Source organism: Hipposideros armiger, unplaced genomic scaffold (genome assembly GCF_001890085.2).
Source record: "Hipposideros armiger isolate ML-2016 unplaced genomic scaffold, ASM189008v1 scaffold_373, whole genome shotgun sequence".
In the NCBI taxonomy this organism is placed as follows: Eukaryota; Metazoa; Chordata; class Mammalia; order Chiroptera; family Hipposideridae; genus Hipposideros; species Hipposideros armiger.
Genome location: NW_017731723.1, coordinates 1,678,118 through 1,691,763, shown reverse-complemented (window position 1 = coordinate 1,691,763; position 13,646 = coordinate 1,678,118). Strand labels below are relative to the sequence as shown.

General features: G+C 44.7%; 1 protein-coding gene across 1 annotated transcript in view; it reads left to right on the top strand.

Moving 5' to 3' along the window:
• Window positions 1-11,822, top strand: part of LARP6 (La ribonucleoprotein 6, translational regulator) — a 31,400-nt gene extending 19,578 nt beyond the window's left edge. Inside the window, exons 2-3 of the mRNA XM_019662387.1 lie at window positions 1,922-2,132; window positions 5,773-11,822. Of these exons, the coding sequence (XP_019517932.1) occupies window positions 1,922-2,132; window positions 5,773-6,840 (1,279 nt within the window). The 3' untranslated portion in view covers window positions 6,841-11,822. The remainder of the gene's footprint in view (window positions 1-1,921; window positions 2,133-5,772) is intronic.
• The last annotated feature ends 1,824 nt before the right edge of the window (window positions 11,823-13,646 follow it).

The window sequence follows — 13,646 nt, the reverse complement described above, 5'->3', positions numbered from 1 at the left end:
AGCAGGGCTCTGGTGCCTGCCCAGTCTGCCCTTTGGATGTGTCGTCCCTGGAGGTGGACGGGTGATGCTTTGGCTGGGTTCAAAGCTGCCCACTGAGTGTGACAGCCCTGGGGCCACCTGGGAGGGACCCCACTGCAGGCTAAGTTTATCTATGTTGTAGCATGGGTCAGAATTTTTTTCATTGAGGCTGAAATATATTTCGCTGTATGTATATACCACATCTTGTTTATCCATTTATTCATTCTCGGACCCTTGAGTTGCTTCTACCTTCTGGCTATGGGGATAATGCTGCTGTGAACTTTCTGAGCCTTTGGGGAGCCAGGCAAATTCTCCCAACAGAGTAGAAGCATACTGATGTTTTAGGTGGACTAGAAGCAGTGATCTAGATGTTTCTCTACTCAGAACATGTTAATGGAAGCTCTGGGTCTGATGGGCATGTTATTAGACATCAAGCTGCCACATAGGAAAACAGCTATTTCTTTTTCCTAGGAGTAATTTTTAACCAATCTTTTTTTTTGAATAATAAACAGTACTTGTATAATACATAATTTAATTTGAGAATTAAGTATACAAGAGAGAACTCAGCTTTGATAACTTCTAATAATGATGTCGATTTTGATGTGGATAATCATAAATTCCCTAAATATTTATGCTTTTGAAGTTTTTATGATCTCTTTGTGAAAGATTGGCCTTCCTAAAGCTTTGCCCAGAATTTCTTTGGCTTGTTTTCATGTCCTATTATTCTCAGGGAGGGGACATCCATCTAGGTGGAGCTGCTGGTGGGAGTGCATTTTATTCAGAAGACCATGGTGAAGAGGATTGTTTCCAGATTCCATGGCAGGGTCCCAGCCAAACCTGGAATGTATTATTTGTACCAGCTTTAGAGACAGAAAAGTTGAGTTTGAATCCTAGGTCTGCCTCTTATGAGTGAGAAAATGAATGTATCTGTCACTTACTGAGCTCCAAGGGTATGCCAGGCACTTTTCCGGATATTCCGTGTATTAACTCATTTAATATTCACAGCAGTCCTATCAAGAGAGAGACTACCATGACTTCCAGTTTATAAATAATGGAACTGAGGTGTGGCAGTGGAGTTCCTTTCCTCAGTTGATCCCGTTAATAAATGGTGGTGTCAGTATTCGAATCCAGGTTATCTAACTCTAGAATTGGGACTCTTAGTTGCCTCACTAAACTGTCTTCTAGAAATCAGGATATACAGAGTTGAGTGGGGAAGGGAGAACAATAGTGTATATGAAAATCATCCTACCAGTGTCAGAGCATCATGTAAATGTTGGTAGAGAGTGTTGTTATTTTAGTGATTCTCCCTCCTTGTTAAAGACGAAAGCTTGATATTTTAGCTCTTTGGAGGCAAAACCTATCCTCTTATGGTCATGCGATCACCACCTCTGAGGAGTCCAGCTCAGGTGTGACCCAGGGCAGATTCCTGGGACCCGCTGTAACAAAGTACCACAAACTGGAGGGCCTAGAACAACAGAAATTTATTGCCTTACAGTTCTGGAGGCCAGAGGTTCTGGAAATCAAGCTGTGAGCAGGGACGTGCTCCCTCTCAAGGTGCTAGGGAAGGATCTGTTCTAGTTCTGTCCCCTAACTTCTGGTGGTTTGCTGGCAATCTTTGATGTTCCTTGACTACTGTATCACTCCATCTCTGCCTTCATCGTCACATGGCGTTCTCCCTGTGTGCCTGTGTCTCCAGATTTCTCCTTTTAAAGACACCCATCATGTTGGATTAGGGCCCACCCTACTCTGGTATGACTTCATCTTTAACTAATGACATCTGTAAGATTCTGTTTCCAAAAAGGATCATATTCTGAGGTGGGGGAGGGTTGTTACTTTAACATACGTATCCTGGCAGGTGGAAACAATTCAGCACATAACACCCAGTGTCTCCCTCTGGTCTCAGTGGTGCCACAACAAGTGGGGGCGAGAATGAGCGTGAGGACCTGGAGCAGGAGTGGAAGCCCCCGGATGAGGAGTTAATCAAGAAACTGGTAGATCAGATCGAGTTCTACTTTTCTGATGAAAACCTGGAGAAGGACGCCTTCCTGCTAAAGCACGTGAGGAGGAACAAGTTAGGATATGTGAGCGTCAAGCTACTCACATCCTTCAAAAAGGTGAGGTTTCATTCTCAGAAGCGACCTCAAGGGTGTTTTGAGTTGTGGGTATAAATACTTTTCACCCCCTTGAAACCTAATGACTCATTATTTTTTACTTCCTCTGAGGCCTGAAGAAGAGAAAAATTATCAAGAGAAGTGATTTAGGATTGTTATTTGGAATAGTGTCCCACACTATTAAAAGGGTCCTGGGTGTTGGGACAGATCTCAGCTGGCAGCAGTAATGAAATGACATGGCTTATTCGTAGTAAAGTTCAGGCACTCATGGCAGGTGAGTGGGTGGCCAGGAGGAATCTGTGCCTGGACAGGGGGACTCAGTGGCCTTGTGAGACACCTACCAGACCTAGCATGATAGGAAAGCCAAGCTTTTCATTTGTCAAGTTCAATAAATAAAAGGAGGAAGGCATGCTCAGAACTCTCGAGATGAGCCTGCTCCAAGATGACCTCAGTCTTTGTTTTGCTGTGTTATGTCAACCTCCTCATCTGTAGATGAGATATGAGATATCTAATGATTGCTGCCATCTGGGTATCAGGCCACATGTCCCTGCTGTTTACACATCCAGCAACTGGACTGTGTTTGTCCTGCTTCTCCAAGAGCTGACAGGCCCGCTGGTGTAAGAACTCTGTGTCTCTCTCGGGGGAAGTGTGCCTACTAGGATGGAAAAGCACTACGCGGCCTTTTGCATCACGAGATGTGTAATGAATGGGGCCTGGCTAAGTTGCCTGTCCACTTTGTCAGGGAGCACTAAGGAGAGCTGTTCTCCCAGAGCTCTTCCCTGCCTTGCCTCCTGGTAACTCTGCCCTCTTCCATTGCTCTCTTCATTCAGTCGTCAAACATATTCATCCTGTATGCTGAGTACTATGTTAGGCACAGGATCTATTAAATGAACTTGGCATTTCCCCTGTCCTTGTAAAGTCCAGTGAAGGAGAGAGATCAGTATGACCATAGACAGTACCACAAAAGAAAGAATAAAGTACTGTTGGGGGTGAGTTGATCGGAGCAACTAACCCTGCCTGGAGAATTGAGAAGTATCCCCAGAAGTGGTGATGTTGAAGTAGGGTCTTGGGGGATGAGTAGGAGTTTTCAAGGTATAGGAGAGGAGAAGGGACATTTCGTGTTGTAAAGGAAAAACGTACTCTTCCTCCTGTGCATCTCCTTTACTCTCACACTACTGCTATAATCATACTTCTGACACCAGATATGAGGGAGAGGAGGTTCTCACACCAAGCAATTCTGTGACACCAGCTGGGAGTCCTACAATTTAACTCAATTCTGATGCTATCTACCTGGAGATAGTGTCGAATCCCAGAAGTTAAGGACTCACTCCTGAAACAATGCTCCCCATTTCAGATGCCAATTGCAAGTAGTTGGTCCCCAGGTTACCCACAACTTCTGTCCAACTTGGCTACAAATTGGAGGTTTTGACCTCCTCCCTTTGGATTTGATTATTGGCTAGACTAGTTCGTAGAACTCAGGGAAACACTTAACATTTACCAGTTTGTTAAAGGACATGGTAAAGGATGCAGGTGAACAGCCAGATGAAGAGCTACACAGGATGAGGTCTGGAAGGGTCCTGAGTGCAGGGACTTCTGTCTCAGTGGAGTTGGGACATGTCACCCGCTGGGTAGGTGGATGTGTTCACCCTTCTGGAAGCTTCCCAAACCCCTTACTATTGGGACTTCATGGAGCTTTCGCACATAGGCATGATCAATTATTAACTCCAGTTCCTGCCCCTCTCCCTCTCTGGAGGATGGGGGGAGGGGCTGAAAATTCTAACCTTCTAATCATGGCTTTGTCTTTCTGGTAACCAGCCCCCATCCAGGAGCCCACCTAGAGTCACCTCATTAGAACAAAAGATGTTCCTAGTGCTGTTATCCCTTAGGAAATTGTAAAGGTTTCAGGGGTTCAGGAGTGGGGACAAAGACCAAATATATATATTTCTTACTATAAATCACAATGTCACACATGTGCAGAGAACAGTGAGCAAGCCCTCCTATGAAGTGTTTGTGGGGGACCCAGATTGAAGCAGTTAGTGGAATCATCCCACCCCAGGGACCCTAAGCATCTCCCAATTTTCTTTCCTTTTTAAGTTGCCACTTATGGTTCCATTTAGGCGGGGTCTTCTCTGCTGAACCCTGGTTGCAGAGTGGACACAGACTCCCCAACACCTCTAAAATGAGAGCAAAGACCATTTTCCTCTTAAAGTGTTTCCTGCTAATCGTAGTAGAAAACCTATATGACAAAGGTAATAAACGGGAATTACAGAGTTTCTGAAATTCTCACAAAGTTCTTCTAGTAATTACACGAACCCCATGGCGCCCTGGTTCCTCTTCTTGGGTGGTACCTAACACTCATAAAGATTCACAGACACAGGCCTGGGACACTCAGACTGTGGCGGAGATTGCACGGTGGACCTTGCTCCTGGCTCTGGAGGGGTGCTGGAGAGCCTGCTGCTCTCTGAACTGGATGTGGTTGTCCATCAGCTTCCCCTGCCCACTGATTAAGGCAGCACTGGCCTCCCCCAGTCACCTTTTGCTCAGGCTTCAGGCTTAGAGGGTCTCTTCCCCTCTCCTGAGTGCTCCCTCCCTGGTGGGTTTTGTTCTGCTTGGCTTTCCCACAAGCTGGCACTGACCTGCAGTCATCATCTCCATCCTGTCCACATCCCTAATTGATTCCATCCACCTGAACCTGAAGTCTGATCCTTTGCTTGGACCCGCTTCCTCTGCCCTTAACCTGTGTCCTGGTGATCTGCCCATGGAATCTGTGTGTATGACTTGGGGTCCCCATGCCCTAAGCCCAAATCTGGGGCATTTCACCTAGAGGCCACAGGCTAGAGTGGACAGTGCCCTGTCTCCAGGAGCCTGCCTGTACTACTAATAGCTCTGCCAAGGTGCCCTCCATGCCGCCTTCCCTTCTCGAGTCCCGGGAAGTTCCTGTTTTGGTCTCAGGGTTCCTCTGCAGAGCCACTGCTTTGGCCTGGCCTCAGAGGCCTCGGGGTGATCTCACCATTCCTGGCCCAGGCTACCCACCCCACCCACCTCCACTGTGTCTTTGGGATGACTCATTCTCCCTGGCATTCCCTTCACTGGAAGTGGGCCTCTTGAAAATTACTGTTTTATGATATAAATATAGCTTTCACGTACTGCAACATTGATACACACTATTTCCGCTAAGGGAGGAGGGGGACTATTTCATCATTCTCCATGAGGTCCAGGTTGAATTTAATTCCAAGTTGAAACAGTCCACATCATTCCCAGGAGATATTGCAGTGAAATAAGAAAGATCACTTGAGAAGATCTTTCTCTGTATTAAATGCATAAATACTACTTCAGAGAACCTGAGAATCTGAGTCCTGTCAAATGATAGAATGTAGTATTTGCAATAATGACAGCTCCTAATATTTACTGAGTACTCACTGTGAGCTAGACACTGTAATGAGTTACGTGTGTGTGCGTGTGTGTGTCTGTCTGTCTGTCTGTCTGTCTGGATATATATATTGTATATATATATATATATATACCAGGTATTAGTCTAGATCTCAGTGTTCCAGGGGTAAGGAAAGGAGGGAGGGAGATTACGGAGGACACGTGGTGGACAAGGAGATGAGGTACCATTTCCGGTTTGCTTTGTGTTCTTCAGGTAAAACACCTCACACGGGACTGGAGAACCACAGCATATGCCTTGAAGTACTCAGGGACCCTCGAGTTGAATGAGGACCACCGGAAGGTGAGAAGGACCACGCCCGTCCCGCTTTTCCCCAATGAGAACCTCCCCAGCAAGATGCTTCTGGTCTATGATTTCTACCTGTCCCCCAAGCTGTGGGCCCTGGGCACCCCGCCAAAGAATGGCAGGGTGCAGGAGAAGGTGATGGAACACCTGCTCAAGCTCTTCGGGACCTTTGGCGTCATCTCATCAGTGCGGATCCTCAAACCCGGGAGAGAGCTGCCCCCTGATATCCGGAGGATCAGCAGCCGGTACAGTCAGGTGGGGACTCAGGAGTGTGCCATTGTCGAGTTTGAGGAGGTGGAAGCAGCCATCAAAGCCCATGAGTTCATGATCGTGGAATCTCAGGGCAAGGAGAACATGAAAGCGGTCCTGATTGGCCTGAAGCCACCCAAAAAGAAACCCCCCAAAGACAAGAACCAGGACGAGGAGCCCACTGCAGGCCTCCACCTGAACAAGTCCCCGAACAAGAGAGTTGAGGAGCTTCAATACATGGGCGATGAGTCCTCCGCTAACAGCTCCTCCGACCCTGAGAGCAATCCCACGTCCCCTATGGCTGGCCGGCGGCATACGGTCACCAGCAAGCTCAGCCCTTCTGGCCACCAGAATCTCTTTCTGAGCCCGAATGCCTCCCCGTGCTCAAGTCCTTGGAGCAGCCCCTTGGCTCAACGCAAAGGCGTTTCCCGAAAATCCCCACTGGCCGAGGAAGGTCGGCTGAACTCCAGCACCAGCCCTGAGATCCTTCGCAAGTGCACGGATTATTCCTCTGACAGCAGCATCACTCCCTCTGGCAGCCCCTGGGTTCGGAGGCGCCGCCAAGCAGAGATGGGGACGCAGGAGAAGAGCCCCAGAGCGAGTCCCCTGCTCTCTCGGAAGATGCAGACTGCAGATGGGTTACCTGTGGGGGTGCTGAGGTTGCCCAGAGGCCCTGACAACACCAGAGGGTTCCATGGTGGACACGAGAGGGGCAGGGCCCAGGTATAAACACCTTTGATTTTTAATGCCAGCTCCATTGAAAACCACCTGTTTTCAAGCTCCTGAGAAATACCTGGCATGGCATAGAATGAAATAAGTCCCCTTTGAAAGATTTTGTATACATGTAGACCTCTTAATTTATATATTTGTAATGTATATAAATTGTCTGGTACACCCCGGGTATGACCATCTTCTAGAATATTGGTTCCTCCCAGCATGACCGTTGTTTTGATGCCGCCTGGCGTGTGTGAATTTCAGGGCTCTGTATGGCTGTGGGACGGAGGCTCCTCAGGGAATGTCTGGCAGGGGGTTTCTTCTTTGGCAGGGTTCTTTCCTCCAGTGACAGGGCTGTCCTCGGTTGCCATGCAGGTGCTGCCTGAGAGCCCAGGGGAGTTCTCGTACAATGGCAACTAGTTACGCCGGTAGCATGGTTGCTACCAAATATATGTTTCCTGTCAAGTGAATAAATAATAAAACACCCAACGGGGAGTGCCAGCTCTGAAGTCATAGGCTGTGCCTGACAAAAGTCTGCCTGTCTGACAGGCTGTAGTTACTGTGTAATGAGGCCCTGAAGAGTGTAACAGGGACACATGTCTTGAATGTGCCCGGGGGAAGCCCTGGGGTTCCCAGCAGCCTGAGGGGTTGCCAGAATGTGTGCAGATGTGAGAGCACCGCAGCTCTCATCACAACGAATCCTGCCCAGTGAGGCAGCTTAGTCTAGACCAAGGTCTCTAGATGTGGTTCCCCTGGACTAGCAGCATTGACATCACCTGAGAACTTGTTAGAAATGCAAATTCTCAGGCTCTGCCTCAGGCCCGCTAAATCAGAAACTCTGAGAGAGGGGCCTGGAATCTGGATTTTAACAAGCCCCACCTCACCCCAGTAATTCTGATGCACTCTGGAGTTTGAGAGCCACTATTATGGAAAAAAGGTGTAGGACTGGAGGTCAGTGTGGCGCCCACTTCCCACCCCCCACTTAATAGTTCTGTGTGTGACCTTCGGACAGGTACTAGCCTCTCTCAACCTCGTGGTATCCCTGCACAGTGCTTCGTCTTGATGTCAGTGTCTGAAATGCAGTTGGCCCTCCATAAATGGTAGCTCTTTGTCCTTGGGTTGCTGTCCATATCACTGGAAACTGCCTTGGTGTCGCAGAAAGAGCACTGGCCGGATTCCAGTGTTGGCTTATCCACTTGTTATTTGAAGGGGATTTTAGGCAAGTCACATTCAATAGAATTTGTTAATAATTTATTGAATAGTGATTAGATACCAGCGAATATGCTAAGAGTTTTCCATGCATTATCTCATTTAATTCTCCCAGCAACCACAGGAGAAAGGTTCAGATATTATCTCTATTTCATACTGCAAGAAACACTTTATGTGTGTACCTTGCAGATGAACCCGAGCTCTAAAGCCCTGGCCACACCTTCAACGGGGGCATAGGCTTCCTGTTTGTTAGCATAGCAGGCCTTTCTTGAACAGCTTGACTGGGAAACTCAGCCGACAGCGTTTTTACAGATGTTTCGTGATTCTTAATGAAAACCAGCTCTCTCTCCACATTGGAACACAAAGCCCGCTGGACATCTCCACTTGAGGTGCTGACAGCATCTTCAGACTCTACACACATCCAAAGCCTGCCCCCCTCCAACCCCACCTCCCACACACACATGTGCACCTGCTCCTTCTGACTTCCCATCTCACCCAGGGACCTCACCATCTTCCATGTCCCCCAGACTGGAAAAGAAACTGCATGGCCTGTGTGAAGAATGCAGGTTCTTGAGTTTGACAGCCTGGGTTCAAATCCTAGTGACCTTTGAAAAAGCAATGGCTTAGCCTTTCTGTGCCTCAGTTTCCTCTCTCATAAAAGGTGGATGATACTATTCCTACCTCACATGATTTGTCATAATTAAATGAGTTAATACCTGTAAAATGCATAGTACCTTGCACATGGAAAACACTCAAAGAACGTAAGCATCTCATATTTATATCATTTTCCACATTCAGAGCTGTGGGTTCTAGCCCTGAAAGGTTGCTTACATGCTCCCCCACTCCCCACATACTTACGTCCTTATATCCACCTCTCAAGGCCTCCCTGTCTCCAATCCTCCCTGTTAACCTCCCTTATAATGCCTCCAAACCCATCTTACTAGAGTTCTGTTCGCATAACTTCCTTACTTAAAAAATAAAATGTTGGCTGCCCCTTCCCTCAACACGGAATAAGGGGCAAACTGCCCACTCCTTTGCCCGCTGTGCATCCTGAGGAGAAGGCCCTCTGGACGTTAGTGGGGTTGATCCAGAAACATGTCCATGCCTGTGTCTCGTTTACCATTGCATCACTCCAGGGTGTGTCTCGGTTGAAAAAGGCTCTGTTTGGTTTCTGCCACACACGACTGAAACACATGAGAAAGAACTTTTTGAAGACACATTGGTCACCGATTATTTTTAACTACTTCCCCTAAAATGTGAACTTGCCTTTTCCGATAGTATTCAGCTGCGTGTTCTATCCTTGTGAGTTGTAAACATGATGGAAAAGTACCCAGAAACAAACGGCAACTCTCTAGGAGGAAAAGACTGAAACCGGAGGGAAAGTTGACTTCTTGTTCCCGGCAGTGACTTCAGTCCTGGTGGGCGCCCATTCCCTTAGTGGAAACGTAATGCCGTAGGCCACCGCCTGAGTACTTCGTTCACATGAAGTGTCCCTCAGGATGATGGGCATGTTGACGGGTCAGTCCTTTGTATGCTGTCAATGGAACGGGGCCGTGCCAGTCACTCATTGCTCTGGGAGCTGGAACAAATGAGGTGGTGAGTCGTGTCTGGAATGTATGCAGCCCAACGAGTGAACTAAGCTATTACTTTCCCTTGAACCTATTTCTAGTTGAGTAGCTAGCTGTTTGCACCACACCCCGCATTTGGAATCAGCTGTGAGATGAGCAGAAGCAAGCGAGACGTGTCCTGTACATAGTATATGTCTAATTAAATTCCACAAGCCTTCTATACCTTAGGAAAAAGAAACAGTGCACTGAAATGCTTTGGATGAAAGATGTATCCTAAGTGATCCTTGCCCTTATCTGTAACTGGAATGTGCAGTAGGTTCAGGCCTGCTTTCTCACCACTGTGGTTATAGTTAACCCACCTTCAAAGATGAATTTGGGAAGGTCAATTCATTATGCTTGTCAGATGGTACTTCTGGAGGAGAATTCCTCCCGTGGGTTTGCTCTCTCAGCGCCCTCTAGTGTTCAAACTAGGACATAGCCCTCCCTCTCTAAATGGATCATAGCCCTGCATAGATAGAGTCCAGCTTACACTTTGACTCTTGGCAAATCAGAAAGACCCTAGTTCAAATGCCAGCCTTGCTACTTGCCGAACTAGGAGACTTGTCTTACCTCTCTAGGCTTCAGTTTCCTCATCTGTAAAATGAGGATGATAATACCTGCAACATGAGTGTTGTTGTAAGGATTAAAGGGGATAATACTTCACACCATCCCAGCTTTAAAAAATTGCTCCAAAAAACTTATCGTCACTAAAACGTTCAGCCATAAATTCATCCTAAGTAAGAAGGATGGGAAAGACTTATCTGGAACACTGATCACTTTGCATTATAGTCAATTGTTTATGCATCATATCTTTGCTGGTTTATGAACCACGAGGTAAGGACCATGAAGTTCACTGCATTTAATTAAGTCTGGCCCGTGGCTGGAGCTCAGGAAGTATTTGTTGAATGAATACTGAATAAAAGCTTGTTTTCCTCAGCCTTAAAAATAGTGTACAGTGTATTATACAATTAGTATTTCCAAACATCCGTGCAGACCTGTTTCCAGATTGCAAGGACGCTACAATTCAGCACTCTTTGTTGTGAAACACTCTGGCCCTGGGATGTACCTGGGAGTGCCTGCATGTTCCATCACACGCTATGGAAAAGCATGTTCTGCATGATTAAGTCTAGAATGGGAACTCTTGAACTCTGAACCCCCGAGGAACCTGAAAAGGAGCATGAGTACCTAGGACAGGTGAGAGGAGCTTAGGAATGGAGGCCATGTCAGGATCAAGAGACCCCTGAAGCTGCCTCTCGTGTGTGTAAACAGAGGATGATGGTCCCATCCTGAAGTACCTGGAATACACTCTGAAGGGCCAACCCAATTATTCAAGTGCCCAGATGAATTCAGTTGCACACATGTACTTAAGTAATATGTCATCTCAAGTGGCCATAGGGCAGACTTCAGAGAAAGAACAGAGAGCAACTGTTATGAACATGCATAAATATTTTCTTTATCCAAAAGTTATTCTTCTAACACCACAAACCCACAATCAAGAAAAGAAATGACACAGGCAAGTAGATTTGTTCTGTTTTTAAACACAAGAAATATCATGTGAGAAATTTCAACTGTTTTTACTTTTAAAGAGTTAAATTTTGGAACAGAGACTTGCTTATTATGAGTTGCACAGCCTCTAAAAGTTGGAGAAGCTGACTTTGACATTGAGAACTAATTAGAAGCTGGTAATTGCAAATTTATAGAGTGCAACATCTGTTTTTTGTTTAGCATAGCCTTATAACAATGTAAGAAAGATGGAGTCTATAAAACCCCAAAGTACTCTGAAATTAACAACTTCACAGGAGAACTTAACAGTAGGTCAAATGAAATTGCTGGGCTTTGTAGTCTTTACAGATTGGCAAATAATCAGATTTCGGGACTATGAAATGATTGTGAAGAACTCCTAGGGGGTGTATTTAGTGTCTGCATCCATTAAAATCTTACTGACCATCCAAGGAAAAAAGAGCTAGGAAACCTATGTGAAGCGCCGGGTTCCTTTTGAGAAAGAAAGTGAGGCTATACTGAGTTCCTATTCTTTAAATCATATAAAAAATAAAATATCCACCAACTATAACATGTAACTCGTTTGAGACATCATATTAGATGTAAGATGCTGATAAAATTCATTGTTTTGAACTGTTTTCATTGCTGGGAATAAAGGAGTGAGCAAGACTCAGATACATACATCCTGTACTCATTTTTATTCTGGGAGGGGGCAGGTAATACACCAATAAACAAGATAATTTCAGGTACTAATTTAGGAAAAAATAAAACAATGTAATGGTGTGGAAAATTATACCAGGTGGGGGTGAAAGGTTTTTTTATTTATTTTTAATTTTATAATAAAAAATGTCAAGCAAATGCAAAAGTAGAGAGTATAAGAAACTTTAATAAGTTCCCCCCAGATTCAACAATTATGCATTTTTCCCACATTTACTTCATTTGGAACTTTTCCTTTCTTCTTTTTTTTTTTCCTAAATATTTTTAGGGCAAAGTTTCTGGATTTAATTGCTAAAATATTTAAAAACATCCCTTGCTTCATTCATTTCATCCTTACATACTTCAGTATGCATCTCTAGTAACTGAGGGCCAGAGAAGTATTTCTAAAACTTTTGCTTAAATTTGTAATTCCTAAAAATTATAGGTTATATAAAAATATAACATAACTAAACATTTTAATAATTATAGTTAAATAATATAAATTGTATAACATACAGTTATAAAATTATAAATTATAAAAGAATGACTAAACATTATAAAACAACATTAAAAATAAAATTATATAAACAGCCAAATTCTAATCACCTGAACTTAGTAACTGTTTCAACTTAGGTGCTTTTTCCTCCATCTTTAAAAACAAAACAAAACTTTTTTTTTTATTACAATAGAACGTACTGTTGAAAAGTACACATATCATAAGGGTATGACTTGGTAAATAAAGCATCATAGAGTAAAACACATCTGTGTTTACTACCTATGGTAGCTGGGACTCCAGGATTGTGGGTTTTTTTGGTAATTTATTTATTGAAGAAACTTATCATCATCCTGCAATTTCCCACATGCTGAATTCATTCAAAATTTTTTCTATCCCTGTCTTTCCTGCAAAATGGTCATTAGATCTAGACTCTAGACCAGGGTCAAGATTAAAAATAGTGCCGAGTCATAATGGCAAGGAAAAAAACAGTATTACTGCTGATCCTGTCTTTATTTAAAATGTTGATATTTTTTATCATGAATTTTTTGCATTAATTTTGATTTTTTTTAAATATTGCATTAAAATGTTATCTCGATCACTGAGTTTTTTGGCATCCCCTAACTACAGGCATCATCCCTGGCTAGAGGCTTGGTCCATCTCAGGTTCAATTTTTTGCCAAGACTGCTACTACTTCACAGTTGACTGTGTATCTCTCTTGCATCATATTAAGAGGGACTTGCCTGACTGCCTCTCTCTTTTTTTTTTAAGATTTTATTGGGGAATTGGGGAGATGGGAACAGCACTGGGGAATTGAGGAAGGGAAACAGACAAGTTGCTGTCCTTTTGTTCTTCAGTCTAGTTGTGGAGGACGTCACTTCACTAGCCCATGTTGGTATTGTGATCATTGCGCTCTTCCCAGCTGAGGCAGATTGGTCGCCGGTCCTTCGAAAACTGCTCACGCTGGCTGCTGACCACTCACGGTAGCTTACGGCAGCCCGCTGCAGCCCCACTGCAGCCTATGCTGTCACTGGTGACTCAATGGCAGCCCTCTCTTTTTCAACGTTAAGCATGGTCAATGGAGGATGTCAGCTCTGACCACAACTGTTCCATATTGTACCGGAAATGCTAGCAAGTGTAATTAGACAAGATATAAAAGGCATTCAGAATGGAAAGGAAGAAATAAAACTGGTTACTATCACGGCTGAGATGTAAAAAAAATCCCGAGAATCTACTAAAAAAAAGCTTCTAGAACGAAGTGTATATAGCAAGGTCATGGAATAAGTCAACTTACAAATATCAATCATTTTTCTATA